The sequence below is a fragment of the Sander vitreus genome, chromosome 24, assembly GCF_031162955.1.
Source record: "Sander vitreus isolate 19-12246 chromosome 24, sanVit1, whole genome shotgun sequence".
Taxonomy (NCBI): Eukaryota; Metazoa; Chordata; class Actinopteri; order Perciformes; family Percidae; genus Sander; species Sander vitreus.
Genome location: NC_135878.1, coordinates 8,215,569 through 8,241,342, shown reverse-complemented (window position 1 = coordinate 8,241,342; position 25,774 = coordinate 8,215,569). Strand labels below are relative to the sequence as shown.

Here is a 25,774-nt window from a genome sequence, read left to right as displayed (position 1 = left end):
GGAGGTCTGGCAAGTATCCATATTATATATATATATATAATATATATAATATTATATATATATAATATTATATATATATATATATATATATATATATATTATATATATATATAATATTATATATATATATATATATATATAATATATATGTTTATGAGTTCTTAAAGGTGCAAAGGTGTATCATTCTATGTTTCCTGCAACATTAAAACCACATTTCACATGAAGCTCTTTGCTTATTCTTGCAAAAAGGAGGTTGCTTTTCCTCTAAATGCTAACGCTACACTGCATTTGTTTTGGAAAGAAAGTGAGAAAGCAAAAACTAACAACTGCTTTAGGTCTGTCATGACATAAGATAACACACGTGATCACAGCTTAAGTGGCTCATATTGTCTTGGCAATGGTCTGACTAGTTTGTAGTGATACATTTTTTTAGTTGTCTAGTGTTTTTTTTAATTAAGGCCCTATGTTTTTTTACTATCTCTAAAATATTTGTCATGATTGTTTAAAGTGTACATATTAATTATTAGATTAGTTGGATTTTTTTAAGTTCTACTATATTTTAGTGCATAAAAGTAGAAATGTCAATAAGATGGTCCCTTTAAAATCAAGTATATTCAGGTGTAGCAGAGTCTGTTTAAGCAGAGAAGTGAAGCACCATGTGAAGGCAGTGAACTGGTTGTGAAGGAGTGGAGGAAGTCTTGTCTTGAGGTTCACTAAAAGGGATGATGGTGGACTGACTGACTGTAGATTTTGGTCGAGTTGGATGTTGATATGAAGCCTGCTGAGTTCAGGAATCTGGAGGTTTCGGGCTTTTTAGGGGTCAGAGGTTAGAAGTCATGAGAGGAGGGGTCAGGCTGTGTCAGAAAAACTCGGAGACTCCGTCTGGTTTCGTTTCTCTAAAGAGAAGAAAGGCACTTGGTTAATATTGAGATGACATTAAAAGTTCTTTGACATAAAAAGATCACAATGTATGTTTTTTTTCTACCTCCGGTCTAACTTGGGCCCAGTTGTCTGGTTGCTGCTGTGTGCGTCAGCTGTGTATCGGCTCGTCTGGATGTGGCCTTCTGACTGACCTTCTGATGTCACTAAACTCTCCTCCAATGGAGCCCCTTCATTAAAGAAGAGCAGGCTGCGGGAACGGACTGCAACACACAAACACACACTAGTTTTCATTCACGTGTTAGTTATGTCATTTTCCAACTATTGTATTTTATCGTTTGTCTTTTAGGTTGTAATAAACACGGTAGCCTCTAGGGGCCACTAGCAGGGCAGCATTTCCGCCCCTGTTGGGTACAGTCTGGTTTTATTATACATCCATGGTACAGTCTAGCAGACTTTATCCCTTGCCACTCAGAGGATGGTTGCTGGCAGAAAAGAATGGTACTTAACGTGATGACAGCCTAACCTCTGGTTTCAAAAGGGGTTTCCCAAGGGTAAGTGGTTAAAGGAAGTTCATTTATAGGGAAGTTGAATACAGCGAAGAGTGAAAGTTGATACTTGTGTCCTCTTTACGAGACTACACTTCTGGGATCTTTATCAATCTTCCTTCTTCATGTGCTTTTATTTTGGGATCATACTTTTCATCTTCACTTCTTTTTTTGGGGGGTCATTTTGCCATTCGATATTACAAATATTATATTCTAAAATGTGATGTCTCTCAGTTTTTTATTGCTCCTGCTCTCTAGCTACAAGCACTACATTCCACAAGTTCATTCTCATTCTCATTCATTCATTAATGTTGTTGAAAGTCACTCTGGGAAATGTATTACACTGTTAACTAAAGGAGTATATAAGAAGACCTACCCTGACTAGTGGTGTAGAGGTCCGCTGGCGGAAGAGGAGGAGGGGAGGAGGGATTAGAGGAAGAGGAGGATGAGGACATAGAGGAGGTGTGAGTGAGGAAGGAGAGGGGAGAGAGGCAGGGAGAGAAGGAGCCCAACACCAGGACAAAACACACGGCCACCATCTGCATAGAGAGAGGAGCAAAACACTCACATTGGTAAGGAATCATGAACAAGGGGTTAAAGTTCAAATGTATTGTTTGATTATACACTTTCCAGAGGTAAGTAAAGCCACTTAAATAACAACAATATCCAAATGCATACGTGAAGAGCTTTAAAATAACGACACCTATATTTACCATGAGGCATGTCCCTGTTTGAGTTGAGGCCATTTTACAAGAACGGGGGACAACTTTCCCTGAAACCAACGATTGAAACTTCTGGAGCTGCTGCAGGAGAGACCTAGAGAGAGAGAAACAGATACAATAAAAATAAAATAAAAAATAAAATTTAAGAGCAAGAGAAAGAGGACATAACTTCACAGGTAGAGAAAAGATTCAAGGAAGAACCTTGTTTGGTTGAGGATTTTTCTTTCCTTGAATTAAGCCTCAGCCTCTCGCAGACTGTGCTTCACCTCAAAGATGTAACACCAGTTCAATTCTCATATTTCAATATTTCAATATTGGCTTTATCCAGCTTTATCCACCTGATTTACTGTCAATTAGCCAGAGTGAGTAAAACTGTACAGTGGTAGTTGGACAGAGAATCCCAATAATACCAGGGGAATATAGTATATCAGTGTGATCTGGAGAGCAGGGTTCTAATGGTATGAGCTGTGAAGACCCATTCTCACCACTAAGTGGAGACAGAGAACCAGTTACTGCTGAACACAGTGTCAAGCGGCTGTCAGCAAGTCAGTCAATCATTTAATAAGTTAGAAACTAAACCAGACAATACACTGGTCAATCAGATATTCTGGTGGCGAACCAAGTGAGTCAGTTACAGTCAGGTACATCTAATGTTTCAAATAACCATGCTGATGTCTATCACATGCACCAGACTGTAGCATTACGCTGTGAGTTGCCAGCTGTAATAAAAGTATAGGGGCTGATACTGAGCAGCATCATTCACACAGGACTTTGATGTAAAACCACAGTGATTTACTGTTGAAGTTACTGCTGCTTTAAATACACAGTACTCCCAGATGCCATTTGATGACTTGGTGAATGATTGTGTGTGACAATATTCAGAACACAAATGGAACATTTAAATTTATGTATGAAATTAATGTTTTTTTTTTTTGTACTTTTAGGGGAGCTAGGCTAGCAGCTTCACCCTGCTTCCAGTGTTTGTGCTAAGCTAGGCTAAACATATATTGTGAACCTCTATCTGCACTGGACACAGATTAAATTATTGTCTGACTTTGGCTAAGGCAACAAAAAACATCTCTGAAATATCCATGTTTGAGTGTCTGGTCAAGCTAATTCAAGACTTTTTACTTCATGGAGGAGGAGTTAAGTTTATTCTTGTACAACTAATAAACCAGTAGCACCACTAACCCAGGTCTGTATGAATCAAAGTGGACATGCAGGAAGGAGAAACCATTGCATGGTGAACTAAACAACCACTAATAACTGCATTTGGGTCATTTTTAGATTTTTAGGAAAAAGGAGCTTAAATGTAGTTCATACTTTTAAAAACTTTTTTTTAAGACCTGCACATATTCTGGACTTTATGTGAGTGTGAGCTTGCTGACTCATGTTCCCCAGTTTGTGCCAACTCATTGTTCCTCTGTGTGGTGGTTTAACATATTCACCAGTGTGTGAGTGTGTGTGTGTGTGTGTGTGTGTGTGTGTGTGTGTGTGTGTGTGTGTGTGTGGTGGGAAGGGAGGGGGTTGCCTTCCATGATGAAAGCTACTGTTAACTCGCAGTTTTAATGACAGGCTTAGGCTGCCACAGACAGACAGAGACAGACCCCCCCTCAACCCTCTACCCCACCACACCCACCCACCCACCCACCCACTCTAGGATAATAGCAGATTGGTTTCATATTGTTATAATAATAGAGGAGACAAACGGAGCTGGGTGAGTCTACACTTTGCTTATGGTGCAGACAAATTTCTATTTAGCTTCTACTATACTTCTCTCCATGCATATAAACTGTAGAAGGTTTTTACATACAGAGTTTAAATACTAGTACTGTATGTTTAACCTACAGTAGAATATGTTTGTCCTTTGAAGAGTACATGGCTGCAGCTCAGTCAAACCTTTCCTGCTTGCGGGTATAATATTTATATAACATTATTTCTTTTCAAGAGAGATTCAAGAAAAATTAGCCCTGCTGTAGCACAGATCATCCAACTCTCAGTTTATCAAGCTGCATTCTTTGCGAACATGTTGCTATTTTCAGTGACGATAATCCAAACATCGTTATGAATGTCAAAGAATGTCTGGTCTGGGTTATTAGTGTCGGAGCCAGCTCACAACTGCTTTAGTCTGTTTAGAGACACGACAGCAAGACAACACTAATGTCAGCTAGTGTGTGTTTGTGTGTGTGTGTGTGTGTGTGTGTGTGTGTGTGTGTGTGTGTGTGTGTGTGTGTGTGTGTGTGTGTGTGTGTGTGTGTGTGTGTGTGTGTGTGTCTGTGAGTCTCACCTGTTGGCAGTCTCCAGGTTTTCTACTTTTCTCCACAGGTCGCTGTTTTCTGACGTGTAGCTCTCCACCCTAATACAAACACAAACACAGACGGACATCGATTTCTGTCAACGTCTTACTTTGAGATCACACGCACAGCATATGACATTGATTTAATGATATTTTACTCTGCTCAGGAATAAGATCACTCATCAAAGCTACATTTTGACATTTTAATTCTCCCATATATACCTTTTGCACAAAACACACAAATGGATTTGCAGGATAAGAGATGTCCTCTTCCTAACTGTCCCCTCATCCCTCATCCCTCTTCCTTTTCTCTCCCTCTGTTATCACCTGCTAATCCTATTGATTATATCTATTATCAACTAAACATGCTGTTAATCTTGTGCTGTGTTACTCATAATCCTCTAGATCTCCTCTTATGTATGGTTGGTATATGGCTCATTCATACACATTCCTTTCAGCAAGTCGTCCTGCTGTTCTCTTTGTGCATCAATCCTCCATTAATCCTGCCCTCATGTCCAAAAAAGACACATAAACACAAAGAAAGAGAAGGATTTCAGTTTCTACACAGCTCCTCTCTTCTCTGTTGATTCAGTCAAAGGAACTTAACTCTCTCCGTACTCTAATGGGATTACAGTAATAGGACATTTTGTTACCACCTGTATGAACTTTGGATACTTTTTGCTATGAAAGTGTCGTAAAAGCAAGCCCATATTTTTACCTCTCTTTCACTCTCCCTGTCAGGGAATCTGACCCATGTGTTCAGCAGGTTACTGGAGTCCTGACACAGCGAGGAATGGCCAGAACATCAAAGGAAAGTAGAAAGGAAGAAGTCTCTGTTCTCATTTGTTGATGAAATACATCCTGTAAGTACTGTGTGTTCATCTGGACATTTTTACCTGACCCCATACGGGGCTGTGAGTTTGCTGGCGTCTGCTTCCAGTTTAATCCACTGCAGAAATTGTGTGTCTGTTCAGCACACTTAGCTCTAAATACAAAACCTCTACATACAAAAACTGTCTCTCAAATAAATTCCAACTGCCAGGTTCACTTCAACAATGCACATAACAAGCACACAATTATGTATAAAAAGGCCTGAGTAAGATTCAACTCAGGGGGAAACCTCACTGGCCAACATGGCTGCTTCTCTGAACCAAATGCAACACTCTTAAATACATTGTTAGACAGCTCAGAGAAGTGGAAGAAAAGAAGTGATTCAGTCATTACATAGACACTGCTATGAAACCGTCTATTCAAGCATTTCCAAGAGTTGAACTGGCATATTGAAATAACAGTAATAATTCAGCAGTTACTGCATGATTCATTTCTCACTCAATGAGAAATTGCATTTAAAAAAATACTGCTTCACTGAAAAATGTCAAAGGTACATTATGAGTACATAACAGATTTTGGGGGTTGTTGATAAGAAACATCCATTTTGTCTTTTCATAGGATTAATTGACTGTAAGAAAAATGTGTAATAACACCAACTTATCCTTTAATATTTTTGTCACTATGCCAATAACAGCAGGGTAAAGTCAGAGCATTGTAGAGTATTGGCTGCACTATTCTAAATAGTAATGGCTACTGATATACTGTAATATAGTTTCTTTAATACTATTTGAGGGGACGATAATGGGAAAAAAACGGTTTGGAAATCGCAAAAAGACAGCCAGATACAAAGGTAAACCAAGACAAATGGAAAACGAATAGAAACATGGGGACAACAATTTTTTTCCAAGCCTTACTTTTTCTCCAGACATTCCACATATTCTTTCTTCTTCCTCCGACTCTCCTGAGCTGAGATCTGGGTAGAAAACAGAAAAAATATCAGCAAGATGCAAAGATGTTTTTTCTAAGTTACAAAGTTTAAGTAATGATTTCTATTTTACAAACCTTTCTTAGTGTTAGGCACCTAAATAAATGTGCTCAGATGGAGCGGATTTGCAGACTTTGTAAATGTTTTGAATCCTGTTTGTCCATCAATTATACCTTTGTTTTAGCATCATTTTGATTTCTTGTCTGAGCTTACTGATGTCAGAAAAAGCTCTGCTTAACTCTCAGAATAGAAGCCAATCAGAGGCACTGACTCTGTAAATAACTGAGTTTTTTTGATAAATCAGATGTTCCGTCCAGCTGTGAGCACAAACAAAATGAAAGGTGCGGAGTTCACCTTATTTTTAATCTTCCGTCGGACCCTCTTCAGTGCCTTCTCTTCAGTCTTAGTGAGAGGAAGTTTGTTAGGTACTGGGTAACCCTCAGCAACCAGGGTCCTCTTCTCTTCTTCTGTCAGCAAGAGGGGTCCTGAACCCTGCAGCTTCTGCACAATAAAACAAGCACTTCATCAATACATTAACAACCATTTATGTTAAAATGAAGCCTGCAGGCAACTGACTCAGCAGCTTTTCCTTTGAACAATACCACTACAGCACTGCAGTTCAGATGTGTCATTACCAAATCAAACATTTTTGCTGACATTGAACAAATTCTGTATAAACATTTGGTCATAAGGCATTACATTATGGCATTAGTACAAATGTGAATCATTTGTTCAGAGAAAAGATGCTGAATCAGACAAACAATGGCCAGACACTGAATTGATTGAATTTCATTGAATAGGCATTTTGTCAGCAGATTATCGGACTGATTTAACCCAATGATGACAGCTGGTTTACATGCCAAAAATACTCCACTATACATTGTTTGCACATAGTTCATTCAACTATTTGTATTGTCGAATCAGTATGAGAAATTAATGAACAATAGAGTTCAGACGGGGAGCAGAAAGATGTGTTCTTTTACTCACGTGTGGTGCAGTGAGAAGAGGTGAAGAAGAGATGGCTGAGGAAGAGGAGGAGGAAGAGGAGGAGGCCCGACCTCCTGGCCTCTGTTGTGGTTGAGGGGAAGACGGTGGCAGAGGGATGTGAGGGGAGGTGGGAGGGAGGGAGCCGTCACTGTCGCCGTGGTTACTGCTGGGAGGGGTAGGCGGGAGCTGCAGAGCATCGTCTGAAAGGAGAGGAGGGTGATGATTGAGTGCTAATGCTTTTAACTGAGACATTCTCCTTTTCTTGTGAAACTGAAACTGAAACAACTTGCTGCACTTTAGACGTTTGTTGGTTTTGTTCTGTATTTGCTAAAAAGAAGTCCATTAATAGGTCCAAATGTTTTAAATCATTCTAAAATCTCAAACATTGTATAGATAAAGAAATATGTTTGTGTACCGCTGGGCAGGCTGAGGTACTGTCCAATCTCTCGGGGTTCATCTTTTATGGCTACTGGCTTCCCACTGTCTTGACTGGGCTCCTACAGAAACACATAAACAACAATAACGTCAATGAACATTGCTTTTGAACTAACATGTTGACACCAACAACAACAACAACAACATCATCATTTGTAGCGTCTCGTTGTCTGATGGATGCTAACCGTGTGTTTCCATGGCGACCCTCTGTGTGGGGGGGCAGGGCTTAATATGAGAGGCGGGCCTTCCAGAGGCTGAGGATCTAACCTTTGGCCCCCATCAGGCTCCTCCTGTTTCACCAAGATGGCCGAAAGGTCCTGACTGAAGCTCCATTCAAATTCTAAGAGAAAAACAAAATACCATAAAAATCAACATCAAATTAACATTTACAAAGATTTTTTTTTTTGTTCTACACCAAACCTAAATGCGTCTATTTGGCAGCAACTGTAGCATTGTAGGTCCTCGCTGAATAACTTTATTTAAAATACCTCTTAAACCTACTAGTTTGTCCACTTTTTTGTCAGTGGACAGAAGGTTTGATGGTAGAAAGTAGGACGTGTGTGATATGGTTGAAAAGCGGACCATGTTTGTTCTTTTTTGTCAAACTACTATTTCCATGTCAGGAATACAATCATGATGATATAAAATATATGAAATATCACATGTTAATGGTAACAATCAAACACCTTAATTCCAGCCTAGAAAGCTCCCTGCCCTCTTCAAAAAGCAGAATGAACTTCAATTTTCTGAGCAACTTAAAAAAGTAAACTATATTTCTCCTCATGGACTTTCAGGGAGGTCTTCCAATGGTAAGAAGGAATGGTGGAAGTGACTGGTAGCTTATAAATCACACTTTCAAAGAGCTTTCCCAAAACATTTGTGCACTTCCTGGTTAAACTGGTTATTACAGACTGCTGGACGACGTCGCTCTGGCGACCATGGTGCATAATTTGTCTTCAGTGAGTGTGCATCTACCCTGAAATAAAAGATGGGCTGAACCAAGAACTCGTCTTTAGTGTCCTTCCTGAGAACAGAAAGGGTTGCTGCCCTTAAACACTGCAGGACATATGCATAATTAAGTGAGCCAACAATGAGGACAGAGTGCAATTTTTAAAGGAAGTTCCCCAAAACACAATGAGGATATTTAAAAGCATCTCACAGGTACTACATTGTTTAGTCTACTGTGAGCTGCAGAAAGTATTTTAAGGGACAAAAGTGCTGCTGCAGGAAAACAAGTCCCAAGCACTCCTGCTATATTTGGTGTGGTAGTGGGCAGGATGATGAAGAGTCTCCGGTCCTCCCTGCCAGCACCAGCCAAATGACCTCTGGCAAACCAAAGCTCACTGGGATTGGTGGAGCAAACATCATCACAATTCATCAGTGACAATCAACAAGAAGAAGAGTCACTAAAAACTTAAAATTAACTCATTAATCTTTCCTACCAGCCAACCAATAGATGAACATCACATGAACACCATCAAATCATCACATTTTAAGGAACAAACTCTATATTATTGGCCCAACTAAACAATATATGTATACATCAATGTCCTGCCAACATTCCACCAATTTTACACATGCAGATCAGTTTATTCATGGTGAGAAGTACAACTTCGCCTGTGAAGACCTGGTTTTGAGACTTTTAGTTCATAAAATACAGCCTGCACAAGAGTTTGGGTCTAAGGAAAGATGCAATTGAGTTGCATTATGGGAATTGTATGATTTTCTTTTAGCTTGACTCATACTTACATACATAGACTAAAATATGAGATATCTCAGCCTCTACTGAATCAGTTTTAACGACTCTTTTTCTTCCGTCTCTTGCAAGTCCCCCAACTTTATGGAAGTGCAATACTCTATAATCTCTTTTGTCTCAAAGATCTTTTGTTCAAAATAAAAATCTGTTTACTTTGACATTGCTTGTCCACACAGAAAAAGTTTACTGATAGACCGACTAGTGGGTCTACCAGAGTTGAGTTGACTATGTATGCTTTCAATTAAGGCTTTTTCTAAGGTGAGCTGATGAGGGACTGCTCCAAGGGAACCTCATTAGGCAAAAGTCCACCAACAGTCTATATTAAAGTTTTCTAACTTTACATCCAATTTTAAATTGAAAAGAAACCATAACTAGGCAAACAGTAACAAATAGTAACAAAAAAGTAGCCAGAGGAGTGTTTTTCCTTGAGTCAGCATTTTTTCAGTTTAGAATAAGACATGAGCACCAGGACAGACTTTGATGTTTGTCACAACATACACACAACCGAGTCGGTTCAGAGACACGATGGCAAGACAACACTAATGTCAGCTAGTGTGTGTGTGTGTGTGTGTGTGTGTGTGTGTGTGTGTGTGTGTGTGTGTGTGTTGAGAGTAAATGTCATTTTAATCACCTCCTGGTTTCCTAGCAACATGTCTGCTGGTAAAATGCTCTGAAGTTTACAAGCTGAGTGTGCTAGGTGGAAGCAGAGGGGGGTGGAGGTGCGTGCCCATCAGAGAGCTTTATCCTGTGTCCATCACTGGAGCAGCGAACAGCACGAGTCAGAGAGTCCATCCTAAAAAACAAACCTAAATGTGGCTTCTTTCTGCTGTCTTAAACGAACCTAATGCCAATGTTCTGTCAATAACAGGAATGAACACTGACCATAAGATTTTTGCATTATTTTAACCCAATAGCTAGAGCACAATGTCACAGTGTCAGTAAACTGGCCCATTAGCCCATTAGATCAGGAGATGTGGAAATCATTACTATTTGTAGTGTTTGTTTCAGCTCAGTTCCTAGATCAGTAGATAGTACATGAGTGTATGGTGATTTGTTTGGTCTGTAAAATGTCAGAAAATAGTGGAAAATGCCAACAGTCCACAACTCAAATAGATTACCTTTACAAAACAGAGAGAAGCAGCAAACCCTCACATTTCAAAAGCTGCAACTAAGGAAAGTTTAGCATTTTTGCTTGATAATTGACTTGAGCGATTAATTGATTATCAAAAAAGTTGACAATTAATTTTCTGTCGATCAAATTACTGATTAGCAGGTTAACAGCATGACAGCCTATACACCTTTTTAATCTAGTCTTGTTTCAAAATCAACTGACTACAAAACTAACCGTAATTAAAATACAGTGAATAGTGTGGCCTTAACTCCAACCAGCTCATCAGTACCAGTTCTGTAATCAGGCCCAATTTTGGTACTTTGGTGCAAATCTTCCCAAAGTTTTAGCCCTCACCGCTGAATGATTTAAGTTACACTCATTACAGCCTCTTACTCACTGCCACCTCCTATATGACGTTTGTCACTGATCTGGATGGTGACTCGGAAATATTTCAGGAAAATCACTGATTACATATTAAAGGTTTTAGTTTAGTTTAGAGTTTAGGAGTAAACATGTGAATTTGGTTTTAGGGTGGATCCACCATTTACCTATTGCCACATCCTCGTAAGAGCCTCAGAAGCCTCTCCTAATGAGACCGGTCCTGCTGCTAGTCTGAGCCTCGTTAAGCCTGCTGCCCTTGTTAAGCCAGGACTTGATTGGAAGCCCTCCACCACCATTGTTTAATGAATACCAGACGTTGTTAGCCAATGCATAGGAAGGTTGTCCTGTACATTTATGGCTACACTGGTAGTATTACACTCTTTTGACAGTTTTAAGGAGAATACATGTTTAATCGTTTAATGATTTAATCTGTTTTAAACACGAGCTCAGCAGAAAGACAACAACGTTTGGTTGTTTAAATGTCCTTGTATAGTGTCTTCTATTTTTGTCCTGTGCTAGGTAAATGTAAAAGATGCCGTGGATGAAAGTAATAAAGTAAAACCTGACCCTCTCCCCTTACTACTTTATGGGATCTGTTTGGATGCTGTTAATCAAAGACTGCTAGTAAACCCAGGTAAGAAATCCTATCATAGAGTAACGTCTAATGACCAAAGGCTCCTGTCGTCACAGGGGGTTAACAGGGGAGAGGCGGCGACTGTGTTTGATCTCCGTAGGACAGCAGGAGTATTAAAACCATAGATGGAGCAGCGCAGTGGGAGCTGCAGTCAAACACTCAGCGTCTTTTTTTGACGGATGAATAAGAGCAATGAGAACTAAGACCACAGGCGAAAAAACAGGACAGGAAAGTTCAATGTCAAATTATTAATAATAAGGGAATCTGTAAACCCATCTGACCCATCAAATCAACCAAATCTGATCTGTAACTGGCATAAGATCAGACAATCCACTGCCTAACATCAACCATCATAATTCTACTTGGGGAGGACCTTTAATTGCTCTCTATTGTCCAAGTGAACAAAGTATGAGCCACAAATTCCTCCAATCGGACCAAACTGGCTTTGTGAAAGGTCAAAAACCTCTGACATCCCGAGATGGCTAATTAACCTGACTCATCAAGACAAACAAGCAGCTGCTCCTATTGTGTCACTGGATGCTGAGAAGGTCTGTGTTCTCCTCAAACCTGCACGATACTACAGTTGAATACCTGGAGCTGTGATCCCAGTATTTATGAGCAATTCTTGCCAGAACCTACTACCTTTTCCACATGTATGCCTGGGTTTTAGCATATGTTGTACATACTGAAACAAAGTAGCCTTCTGCAAACCGCATTCACGGTGCAACACAACTATTGTAGCTAAATACTTCCAATACTTCCAAGTCCATCCTTGAAATGCCATTGTTACGGCAGTAGGCCTACTGTGTGACTGGATCAACCTCTCAGCTGTAGCAGTCTTGTCAAAATACTTGCCATGCCAAAGTGGCAGCTAACAGTCCAGCTGTTTCAGAAGAAATGGGAACAAAGCAGAGTGCAAAATCTAAAACTTGGTGTTCAACAAGTGGAGTTCTACATCCCCAAATTAGAGAGCAGAGCAGCATTCAACAGGTGGTGCATCAAGAGCAGAAATATGAAAATATATATGAAAGATATGAAAGAAATAACGTTAAAAAACGAGAATAAACCCAATTTTTGGATTGAATTTGAATGATCTGCTGCTTTGTTTAATCTAAAAAACGTTATTGATGGCGAGAGATCTTGGGAAAATAGTGATATCTTCCCAGGAAGTAATAACAATTAATTCACAGGAAAATTCAAGCCAACAGGAAACCTTTTGTGCTGTGGATGCACTAAAGTAGAGATCTAACATTGGTGGAAAGTAAGTATCGTTTTTAGTCAGGCTTTATGGAGCAGGTTGTAAAATGCATTTTGGATTAAGTTCAATATCAAATAGGCTGGAATAGATTGTGTGTGTGTGTGTGTGTGTGTGTGTGTGTGTGTGGAGGCAGCAATAAACAAGAAAAATATATAAACTACCTTGTAATCAAAGCTGTCTAGATATTGTGTTTTATGAAGTAATATATTATGTTGATGGCTAGTGGTTTAATATGTAATTTTTGTTTTTATAACATCATGTTTGCTTTGGCATGAGTGTAAATTTACATTCCTAACTACAGCATACATTGGGTTTGATTGGAGTGATTGTAACTTCTAAAATGAATATTCTATTTCACAGCATTGAACTGGAAACATAGACAGTTGTTTTTAGATGTGAGCTAGATCTTTTTTTGCTGCTCAATGTGGTATTTTGGCAATGCAGGTAATCTGATATTCATACCAATACAGTGGATTTAATTGGATTAAGGGAGAAAGAGAAGGAGAGAAAAACAGAAAACAGAAGAGTAAGGGAGCGAAGGGAGAGATATAGACAGGAAGAAGAGAGAGAGAGATAACCTGACAGAAGAGAGAAAGAGAGTTTCCGCTGGCTTCGGAAAAAGCTGCAGACTCAAAACCATATGCTTGTCATAGCGTTGTGTGAGTCCATGTGTGTGTGTGTGTGTGTGTGTGTGTGTGTGTGTTAGGTGGGCAGGGCTTAGCTGGAGGAGAACTGCTCAGACTGGGATCCTGCTGCTCAGACAGCAGGATCCCCAGGACAAACGGAGAACAGACAGACAGACAGACAGACAGAGTGAGAAAGACAGGTACAGACAGAGATAGAGGAAGACGGGCAAAGACAGGAGCAGATAATGACGAAGATGAGTCAGAAAGAAAGACAGAAATATGCAGCATTTTTATATTGCACTGCAGCAGACACTTGTTCCTACAGACACCCCTTACATAAAATATAAAAGATAACAGATTAAGCCCATCATCACACATATTATAAGACAGACAGTGGTTTCAGCCAATCAGAGTGTATACTATTTGACAGACAGCAGACAGGGTCAAACTGCATGTTATGTATTACATCATACAGACACTAACCGGGGGGAGGGCAGCCAGGATGATAAAGAACCAGACTAAACATCAGCAGCAGAGTTTTGGTTGGCTGTGCATGTTTCCATTTAGCACAAACTAATGTTAGTTTTAATGAATAGGATGACCTACCAGACTCATGGTCCATTTTGAGTGACAGGGCTGGGCTCTGGGGGGCGGAGTCTTCACTTAAAGAGTAGCTGTGCTCTGCTTGAATATCTGTGAGATTCAAAAGCCCTTTTCAGACATGGAAAACGTAACATTGCTGTCTTCGTCGATCTGTTAAAGTGATGGCTGTTTGTCATTCAGACATAGGTGTACGTTATGTAAATGTTCCTGACGGCTGCTAGAAATGATGCTAGAAAATGACATTTATTATCTCGGAAAACATAAAAATGACAATGTTTTTTCATCCCTTTAGCCAATCATTTTGTTGAAGTCTTAGTGACCATGGCAACGCCTGACAGGGACACTGATTTGTCTCAAGGGATGCGTGTGACATAGTGCGGCAAGCTGATCCATCTGACAGCTTCAATAGACTGAAAGAACCTACAGTGCAATAACTCTGAGCAGGGATACCAAGGCCTATTTGTGCAGCTTAGTTTGCAAGTGAGTGCCTAGGAGTAGCTCAGCCAGTTGTAGCGTGAACCAACAACTTTATGCCTCACTCTTCACAATCAGCTAGGCGAGGGGTACAAGTCTTGTGTGTTTCCGTCTGGCTAAAAAGCAGGAGTTCTGGAAGTCCCACACTTTGGCAACAGAAACTGGCTCTCATATGGTGGAATTTGACGATCAGAAAGACCAAGCCAGAGACTCCAACCAAATAATGAGAGCGGGGTCTTTTGTACTCAAACACTGTCTGCTGAGAGGAACAACTGGCTGCTGCACTGCTGGAAGTTAACCGGGGAACAAGGTCATCCTAATGTGACTATTAAACTAAAATCATTTCAAGGCAAACATCTCCAAGACAGTGGTTGGCCATTGGAAAGGGTTCCACCAACCAACATTTACCTGCTGTGAGATTTTTATCGTTCCATTGGCAATAACTAGGAACGCTGGAGAAATGTTATTGGAAGCAACGACCACCGTGATCCAAACCCTGGTACAATTCTTACAATGTGTTCTTTTATTTTAATACTGCAAGGAGCTGTGAGGAAAGTGGCATGTGTATTCTTTAACTGATCACTTTTCAAAATAAAAGAGGAGCTGACCTGGGTTGCTGTCCTCCATGTCCATATGTAAAGGTGAAGGTCTGTCTGCCAGAAGGGGCCGCTCTAATAGATGGTCGTCAAAGAAACTGCTGAACAATTCACTGCTAAAGTCATCCATCTGGTCACCTGAGAAAGGCTGGAAAACATGGAGAGAAACATGGAGAAAGACAGTATTTTATTTAGTTAAATAGTTTTTCCATGGGACAGTTACCACTCCAAATAAATTCATGTACTGTGTCTTTCAAGTGTCTTCATGTTTGGTAATTTGGACTTTTTAAAGAAAAACTGAAGGATTAGTTTTGCCTTTGTGGGTGAAACAATTCTCCTACTTCTTACGCTAAATAAACCATTTGATTATCTAAAATAATGCATTGTCACAAAGCTGACAAAAGGGCTCTAGCCAATGAAAAGCTTTTGTTTTGGAAATACGTGATGCAATTAGCATTGGTGGGTATAATAATATGTCAGTGTTAGTGGAACATTGAGGTTTTTGCAAGATTGATGACTGTTTATATTCTTTCTTCAAAACTGGAAATAGATACTCTGTATCTCTCCTTTGCCTTTTTTGCTTAAAAATGACTCAAGCTGGACTGTGGCACTAATGTAGTCATCCCTGTTATATAAGAAACGATGAAGACCATGTTATGTTCGTTATATCCATCTGTTTTATACAATAATATTTTTGTATAAGTGCAGTGACTATATGCGTGTATTTAGGTCTGTGTGTGTGTGTGGATGTATGTATGCGTATATATGTAGCCATGCACATACTTAGACTCGTCTTACTCTTATACATGCTTCATTGTCCCCTTTTTTATTTTATTTTAATTATTACTTTTATTTTTTATTTTTATTTTTGTCCTATACACAAATCACAATTGCACTGAAAATTGTTGTTGTTGAAAAAAATGCTAATAAACAGAGTTTTGAAAAAAAGAAATGACGCAAGTGACTATCAAAATAGTTTAAGTTTAATTTTCTGTCGATCAATTAATCAAATACTCAACTCATTCTCTCTTTCAGTTCTACAGTACTACAGTCTATCTGTCAGAGTGAGAAACCAGACATCCTGTGTGACTGTGTTGAAGAGTCAGTCAATGGGAAACAGCATTGATAGATTCATCCTCAGTCTGCATGAGATGAGTCACTGAGCTGAGAGATGATGTTCTGGAAGCCTAGGACAGCATGGTGCTCTGATTTCACTGTTTTTTATACACACAAACACATACACACACAATATGAGTCACCTTGGTCTTGAGCAAACATGCACAAAGCAGAACAAAAGCAACACACAAATTGAATATTCTGCTTGGAGACTTCTCAGACAAGACACAGCAACAGAAATAACTTGATTTAATTACCAACAAATACAAAAATAGATTTGTATGTTTTATTCCTAGAAATTCTCCCAAAACTGCCAGAAGTGTCACGGCAGACAAAAATCAGTCCAGTAGCAACATTAAAGACACGACTGGCATTATAAATATAAAGCTGACTTTCTTTTAATGTCAACAATGGAGAAAGGCTTTTTGGCCTTTTTGCACAGTACCTTCCCAGCAGCAGCGCTTCAATAAAACATAATGTTTAGTTTAGACTTTATTAGATCAAGAGCGCAAATGGTTTTAGTGCGTAGTTCAAATTTTGATAAGTAAAAGTCAGCAATGTGTGGTTAAGTCAGAAGCCAGTTGTCTGTAGATAGCTAGCCAAGAAGTTGAACATTTTTTGAGAGATTTTCTTTCCCTAAATTAATTATATGCACACAACAAAGCTTCAATGCTTGTAGCATTGTCCGTCACTGCAGTTGAAATGCACAGAGTAGAGAGTGAGGGTGAGAAGGAGAGGTGTAGAAAGTAAACAGGCCAAGGTTTGTGCAGGACTATACTGTAGGTATGAGTCATGGCAATCACTGTTAAAGTGCAATATTCTTTAAATACTGTTCAAACAAGTCAACTTTAAGTCACACATACATCTCAGTGTGGTGTGTGTCTCAGTGTGTGTGTGTGTGTGTGTGTGTGTGTGTGTGTGTGTGTGTGTGTGTGTGTGTGTGTGTGTGTGTGTGTGTGTGTTTCGGAGGTCAAGTGTGTCTGTGGTGAAACTCTGGGACACATGCAGCTGTCTAATGAAACTATGTGGAGTAAGCACACATACACACACATAGGGTAGGGATACAGATGGTGGGTAAAATAACGTGGGACATTGAAAAACTGCTGATGATCAAGGTAACTCAACTGTGTGTTAAACACAGGGTGGTTTTCATTTTTAAAGCAGTCACAGGCTGAAAGCATTTGTCACAGAAATTAGCGCTGATGAAGTAAACGAACCATATCAATATTTGTATTTGAACAAAATCGTGAGGCTCAACAGAGCTCCCTGCAGGATAAAGTAACTGACAGCAACTGCTCAACAAGGTGTGTGCATACACTCGGTAATCCTGTAGTCACTTGCTCTGTCACACACAAGTGAACACTCACTCATTCATGAACAAACACACCCACAAAAAGAAAATACTCACAGAGCACCCTTGTTCTCCTGCTGCACTAAAAGCTGGAACAATATCCCTTTAAATAACCCTCACACTGTCCCTTTAAACTCTGCTCCATTAGGGAATATAGGTCACATTTAAACTGCGCCACTCAAAAATAAACAGGGACAAGTTTCCTATATGAAGAAATGTGGGTGAAACTGGTATAATACTGGGAGAAGAAGCAGAGCAAGGTCCACAATTAAAACAATTTAGTATGAGCTAAAATTAGCTTTAGTAGCTGCATTAGACCAACATGTGTTAGGCTTTATGTTGCTCTCTACTATCAGTGATGATATTTTACTATATAGAATGTAACCCTTGTAGTTCCATCAGTGGCCCTTTAATTAACATTCAGCTACATTTGCAGTAATTGACTACAGTTTTGTATTTAGCTCCACATTACAGTAGTGACTCTTAGTCGGGTTATTGCTATCCACTTGCTCACTTCCAACACTCCTGGAGCCTGTGATACAGCTCTCACCTATGACTAGCACAGCCCTGTTTGAGGCTAATCTTTTTCTTATCTATCACCTGGCATGGCCATGATGTACCAATTGCAGTGTATATCTTTTTCTCACACCAGACATGTTCAACTATTCTGGCTGATAAGATCTCCTGCTCTCAGGACTGGGCATGTACTCTGGGCTACAGTCCTGGGCTGTTTCACAGATATCTCCCTCCCTCTTCTGTTTCAGTTTAATAAGCCAAAGACAAATATGCAATTAGAAATTCTGCTAATTTTTAGACTGATCCATTTGGCTAAATCCTGAAGGCACAAAAGCTGGAGGTGGATTTCAGATAGGAGGCTCTGAATAAGCTGCAGGGAAATGGATGGTTGATGGAGTGTGACGAGCCTCTTGTTCACGAAAACCCTTCCGTCAGTTGGCAGGTGTATTTCGGTAGATTATCTTTAATAACTGGGTCATGATTTCTAGAAAAAGACACTGCTGTTAAGTTTTTCAAATGTATTTTTATGGCGCTTTACACACCACAAGCCGAGTGCCATCTAGTTCCATTATATTAAAGGGAAGGCAGACATCTCTACGGCCAATATCTCCAACACCGGGCAACTCACACCAAAACAATCTAGATTGATAAATTGCAAGAGGAAGAATATGTATTTTTGATTTTGGGGTGAATTGTTTCTTTAAGCCACAGGGGGAGCTATTCAAAATAGCATAAGCTAATACTAGTACTAGTAATAATAGCCTAATACTAATACCGAGATAATACGATATTATTATCTCCTTACAATGAATGTTACAATGAAGCTGTTATTGTTGTTATTAGGACAGGAAGCTTAATGAGTCCAGAGTGGTTCAGTGTTAGACGGCTTGTAAAGGAACAGCTGCAGTCAATGTGAACAGAGCAACAGAGGTCTGGACCTTTCATTACCTGAACCCTCTCTGCTGGGAAAAGAATCACAGGAAAACCGTGTTAAAAAGCAGTTGACAGTTTGTATAGCTTACAATTGTGTGTCATTAGGGGGGATGGGGCTGATGTGTAAACCACACAGGGAGAGAGCTGGGAAAGACAGACGCAAGAAGTAATTATAAAAGCAGAGAGCGACTTTGTTATGCCTGTAATTAACAGTGTTGAGTCTCAACATATCTCTCTCCTTTCATCTGAATGCCTTATCGGTTCAGGTGCAGAAAAAGCCCAAATCATCCATGTTGTCTGCATGTGAAGAGTATTTACTTTCCCTGATACAGTGATGAAGGAAAGCACTGAGATAAACTGGACTGAGAGCCAGGCCAGAAACATTGTTATTATGGCATGAATCACGCATTGGAAACCATCGTAAACTCTTCAGAACATCATGTAAAAGCCAAAGGGAAATACACTGAAAAAAAAAAAACATGTAGTCTCAAATTCAGATTTCAAGAGCCAACAGTAGTGCCTCTGATTCCAGTTGTTAATATATCTCGGTTTCCAATGCTTGGCATCAAGAAGCTTTTTGTTTGGCTGCCATTTATAGGGCTCTATACATCTATCTAATCGATAGGGTCGAGGTAAAGCTTCTGCATTCATGTTAACTTGTCTTTCCTAATTGAATCATTACTCAACTAAAAATCATGTTGAGAGCAAAAACTTTTCATCAGATTTATGCTCGCATAAATAATCAGTGATTGTCATAAATGACAGTAAGTGGAGATGTACTAGCAGGTAGGTACTATGACTACACCCTGAGGCAACTTACGCCAGGCTGCAGGAAACGCTCCGTCATGTTAGATAGACTTCCTCTCTGCATGTATTTAGTTTCACAATGTGAATACATTTTGCTTCATCACTACTGTCTTAGCCACAATTTTTACCAATAGCTTCATTTTTCACAATGTAGACTGTAGGTCCAAAGTTTGCAGGGAACTAGTCTCGCTACTCCACACAGCATTCGGGGATGGGAGGAAAACAGAGTCGCTGCATAACAGTCGTGCGAGAGAAAACACAGATTGGACAGATAGTCTAGCTAGCTGTCTGGATTTACCATGTGAGGAGCAGTCAACAAAAGTCCTTGTTTCCAATACAAAGAAAGCAATCCTAGAAGTGGAACGCGAAGGATATGGACTAGCAGGGAACAGAGCAAAAGGCAAATTTCTTTGGAATGGGTTCTATAAATGAATATCAATATTAGTTACACTTATAAAATGACACAAGTGTTTTGCAGGTCTTAGCCTATGTTTAGCTTTGCATCAATTTCACACTATTGCAATCAATCAATGCAGACTTGAACTCACTCTGCTTCCTAAAAGATCACCATAAATTCAATCATCAAAGATGTTACAGTATGAATTGGGAAATTATCAGAGAATAGCTGCATCGATTAGTCAGTAACCAATCAATGAAAAATGAATTGGCAAATATTTTGATTATATGTGATTTGATGCTTTTCCTTGTTACACGATTGTAAACTAAATATCTTTGGTTTTGGACTGATGGTCGGACGGTGGGAAATTATGTTTCAGATTCATTTGACATTTTATAGACAACACAGATTATTCGAAAAGAAAAAAAAGTGTTACCTGCAGACCTAACATTCAATCATCTGAAATGTTACAGCATAATTGGAAAGTGATCAAAAGGTAATGTAAAGTATTCAGGATTTCATAGTAAAGTAGGCTAAAACATGCAAAAACACTGGTATAAACTTTTTTCTTCTGGAAAAGCCATTGGCAGACATAACAGGTTTTGAGAATGGTTGAGACAGATTTTTTGCAGCGTAAAAATGAAATTGTGAGAGACCTGAATACATCATGTCATTATCCTATAACACTGGCTGCCACAGATAAGAAAATGGCAGTGTTCTCTACTGTATTTGGCTTCATGTGGTGGTGTGTGTGGCTGCAGTGGGTTGGCTAGTGTTTGGCTTCACTTTAACTGAGAGACCGAGGTTACTGTGTGTGTGTGTGTGTGTGTGTGTGTGTGTGTGTGTGTGTGTGTGTGTGTGTGTGAGACTGTGTGTTGAGACAGAAGTAAACTCAACTATAGTTCTCAGTATAACAGCAGAATAGTATTTTTCTCTCTCTCACACCCACCCACCCACCCACACACACACACACACACACACACACACACACACACACACACACACACACACACACACACACACACACACACACACACACACACACACACACACACACACACACACACAGCTGCATGCCTGCTCACATTCCATCTGGCAGCTCAGCAGCCAATCGGCAACAAGCATGCAAATAAGATGGGCGTGTCTTTTTAAAGCTGGAGTACAGGGTCTGAACGGAGAGTAGAATAGAATAGAATAACAAAGGGAAAAGAGTATAAATGTAGGGAAAAAACATTACATGGATAGAGGACAGAAAGTCCAAATATCTATTATTAGATCTAGAGATTTTATTTGATCTCATTTAGGTTTTTCTACAAACATAGACTAGAACAGAGTAGAAAACCATCAATTAGAATACGCTGCACTGTCCTTGCTTGACCTCACTGTGCACATGTGTGTAAAAGTATGTTTGTCTGGGTGCCTGGGTAGCTCACCTGGTAGAGCGTGCACTGCACCCATATACTGAGGCTCAGTCCTCGATGCAGTGGCTGCATGTTTGACTCCGACCTGCGGCCCTCTGCTGCATGTCATTACCTTCTCTCTCCCTTTTCATGTCTAAACTGTCCTGTCATAATAAAGGCCTAACAATGCCCAAAAGAAATGTCCGCTGATTATAATCTATACAAAATATGAAAGTTCTTTTCGCAAAATTGCAATTTCACAGAGCCCAAATTGCATGTTTTGTCTGTCCAACAGTCCAAAACCAAAATATATTCAATTAGCAATTTTAAAACCCCCCGAGAAAAGCAGGAAATCATCACATTTGAGAAGCTGGAACCAGAACAGCTGTTCTGGTTCCAGCTTCTCAAATGTGATGATTACATTAGTACACCTAGTTTGTAGGCTGTACAATATTCATATGTATGATTTTTGGTCCATTCATACAATTTTATCAACATGTTTTGAAACTGGCCTTCAGATGTGATCTAAAGTAACTCTGGCAGACGGTTAATGGAAAAGGTCAATGCAGTGTGTTGCGGTTACCATGGCATTCGCCCCTGTATTTGTCTGGCTTGACTTTACGTTTAAAGAATCCCAGTCCAAATACATGATTAATGCATAATGAGAATAATCATTTGTTGCAGCCCTACTCATTTCTCCTCCAGGATTTAGGAGAGCTGCATGCAGAGCTGTTCTAACCAGTTCCCAGCAGGCGGTAAATGATGTTATCCATGCATGATTCTTGATGTTGTGGTAAAACGGTTCAGTGCACATGATGCACAATTCTAACTGTAGTCAAGGAATGATAAATATGGGATCCTATCCTGCCTTTTCATCAGGTGGAGAGGTAAATCAGTGCCACGATAACTTAGGCGGGCTTTCCCCCTCCTCTTCATCGTTACATAGAACTGGAAGTTACAGAAACTTAGTTAATGCTTAGATAGGGCTTGTGTTCGGAGCTTTTGAAAGGTGAATTTCCTGGTGATAAGTGAAAAGTGATGCTTACTAGAATATCTTCACAATAAAAATGATAAATCAATGAAAGCACATGTTTGCCCTGATGCTTGATTACATTTTAATACCAGGATAATTCTATGAAAATAGAGTAATGTGCAGCCACAGCCCCGCTAATAACGATCGACTCACTTTATTTTTTATTTAAGCAATCTCCGTTAGCTCTGTAATGCCCACTCCTATTTCTTATCTACAGAAAGAGGTCTTTCCTCCTGGTTATCAACAGGGCACGCAGTGTACTGGAAAAGGTTAACAAAATACAGAGCAGGAAGTGTGTAAATCCCTGCAGCACCGCACCACGGAGCACACCTTAATAAAAACCAATGAGCTGATCTCTCTGTATCTCCATTTATGAAGTCCTCCAGTTTTTTTTGGTAGAAAGACATTATAGCTAAAAAAAAAAAATCTGCAGTTTCTCTTAGCTCTTTGGAGTTGTATAGTGTCTTTCTGCTCCTTGTTTCGATTTTATGACACAGAACTTGACTGTTTTGGGTTAGTCTTTTGCTCTCATCACTTTCACTTCTAGATGCAGTACGCAGGCATCAGCGACAGTACCAGGTCCCTGATGCTGTGATTCATCATCAGCACCTGTCCATACAGGACAACTGCAGATTATAGATTAAGGAGAGATGTATAAACATGCCATCGTGCAGTACAGCTAATTAGACATCCTTTCCCATGTCCTCAGTGGTAAAGCCCAGCCTAGTGACTACTTTATTTAGAACAGGGACGGGGGGGGGTTTAAACCACAAGCAGACTGCTCGGCTGACTCACTGACTAGAATAAAGTTCTGCTTAAAAAAAAAACTGTGCCATTTAAAAAAAGAAAAGAAGGAATGACACAGAGTGGAAAAAGAGACACTGGCGATAGAACAGAAATAAAAGAAAGAGCACTTCCTGCTGATAGTGTGATATTTATCATTAAACTCTCAGTGTGCAGCAGTGAAACGGCTCCCAGTCTGTTTCCACGAATTAAGAGTGCAAAGCTCGGTCAAGCATGGCGTGCACAGAGGGCATGGCAGTGTACTTTTGGCATTTTGTGGCCGGAGTTGCACCGCACACATGCACCGTACACTTGGAAACAGGGTGGGATAAGGAGGAATATATTGTCATACATTAGGGGCTGGTGCCAATATACTCATTACAACTGGGCATGCAACAGTACAGTCACAACTGCCAAAACTGGGCATGCAATAATAGCTTAATTGCAAATTTCCTGGTGCACCGCTTTTGCTCCTTCAACCAACATAGTGATTATTATATTAATAAGCAAGCATGATTCTGCTCTTTCATGTGCAATGTCTCAGGTGTCAGATGTTTTTGGATGAAGATATGGAGAGAGCATGGCTGACAACAGCTGGTTTTAAAGAGGCCTCAGTGATTTACAGAGGGGAGAGATACTTGTCCGATGAGTTTTAGTCTAAACTATGAGTGCATTTATAATTTTATGAATTTCTCTCTCTCTCTCTCTCACTCTCACACACACACACACACACACACACACACACACACACACACACACAAGTTAACCAGTAATTCGCCAGCTTGTGTCTGTCTCTCACAGATTGGTTTGCTCAATTACAGTAAACACAGGCCTACAGCAAGGTACGAGCCCCGGATATCGGTCAGGATCTCAGTAAATACAACAACTACACCGCCCTCCTAAGGTCCGGCTCCGGGCGGAACAGGCAGCAGAGGTGCGTTTGATTTAAGAGACTTTAAATACTGACAGCTGACTTCCAGCAGAAGAAGAAATAGCACGTCTGGATAGTTTATACTCATGAATACATAAACTGTGCACACAAAAATGAGAAGCTAAAGAAAGTCGGGCTAATGCAGAACTCACCACATTAGTGAGGAAATCTCCATCGCTGAGTTCCTCCAGGTCCAACAGGTTGGTTCCGCCGGACGGATAGAGTTTCTCTGCTGTTAAACTGTCTAAGATAGACTCCATCATGTCTGTGTGTGTCTGTCTACAGCTCACTGGACGGATGCTCAGTAGCTATCTGGACTGGTCGCAAATCTTAAAAATCAACTCATTAAAATGAAGCAGTTTGTTTTTTGTCGCGTGCTGTGTTGGTAAGCTATCCAGCTGTTATTTACACCACCTGTATGTTAACCCGGTAAGTCGAGCTGAGTCCAGCTGCTGCTCTCTTTTAGTGACAAAGTTAATATAAATATCGAAAATTCACATCCTTCTACTGCTGTGGCGGAGACGTTGCTATCCATCCAGCTGTGTGCGTGCGGCTCAGCTTCTCTCCTCGCGTGCGCTGCCTCTCCCACACGCGCCACTGAATATTCAGTGAAGCCCCGCCCCGTGGCGTCAAATAACGAACACGCCCCAAACACAAAAATAATAATTATATTCATTTCATGTCAAATCCTATCTTTGCAACAACTTAAAATGTATAATCAGTTGTGAAAAGTAGGCTATGTCACTAAGTACAATCTCGAGGTACTTCTGCTTGATCATTTCCATTTTATTTAGGCCTTAACTTTATAGGTCTACTTCTACTATACACTTCAGAGAGAAATATGTACATAATACTCCACTACATTTATTTGAAAGCTATAGTTACTAATCAATTTACAGATTACGATTTTGATCATGATGATGACTAAAATCCAGCACCTCCACCGATCCAAATATGTAATATTAATAATAGTGTGACGTTTTTGCATACTGAGTACTTTTACCTTTCTAAATGTCCACTTTATTTCTGTGTTCGTTTTATTTTCGTTGTAGGAGTTTTTAAGGTATGGATTTTGAGAATGATTATTGCATTAACATATACGTATACAGATTGGTTTACTGACATCTCCCTCACTCTCCTGTTAGCTTGGGTAGACAAATGACAGCTTTATCATTCTTATTAGTACAGCGACTTTGGTGACCTGAGCAGAGGTCTAATCAACCAGGCTAAGTTTAAGAGGCCATGTTTGGTCCATTTGTTTTATGCATAGTTGCTCACTATGACTGGGACACTTAATGGAACCATGTCCAGTGTTAATGGAAAGGTCTTCCAGCAGGAACTGGAGATTTTACCAGAGTGCGTGGGATGTAATATTACCCCCTTTA

General features: G+C 39.9%; 1 protein-coding gene across 2 annotated transcripts; it reads right to left on the bottom strand.

Annotated features, from left to right (window-relative positions):
• Nucleotides 1-137: 137 nt before the first annotated feature.
• creb3l1 (cAMP responsive element binding protein 3-like 1) lies at nt 138-24,950 on the bottom strand. Of its 2 annotated transcripts, XM_078243992.1 has the most exons (13): nt 24,542-24,950; nt 15,135-15,270; nt 14,056-14,142; nt 7,869-8,023; nt 7,664-7,745; nt 7,249-7,448; nt 6,616-6,762; nt 6,191-6,249; nt 4,437-4,505; nt 2,141-2,243; nt 1,804-1,966; nt 986-1,142; nt 138-896 (listed from the first exon to the last, which is right to left on the bottom strand). In XM_078243992.1, exons 1-13 carry the CDS (start codon nt 24,650-24,652, stop codon nt 860-862), a joined length of 1,506 nt encoding a protein of 501 aa, XP_078100118.1. In that variant the 5' UTR covers nt 24,653-24,950; the 3' UTR covers nt 138-859. The 2 variants fall into 2 exon arrangements, with proteins under 2 accessions (XP_078100118.1, XP_078100119.1); XM_078243993.1 differs by lacking the exon at nt 14,056-14,142.
• Between the last annotated feature and the right edge of the window lie 824 nt (nt 24,951-25,774).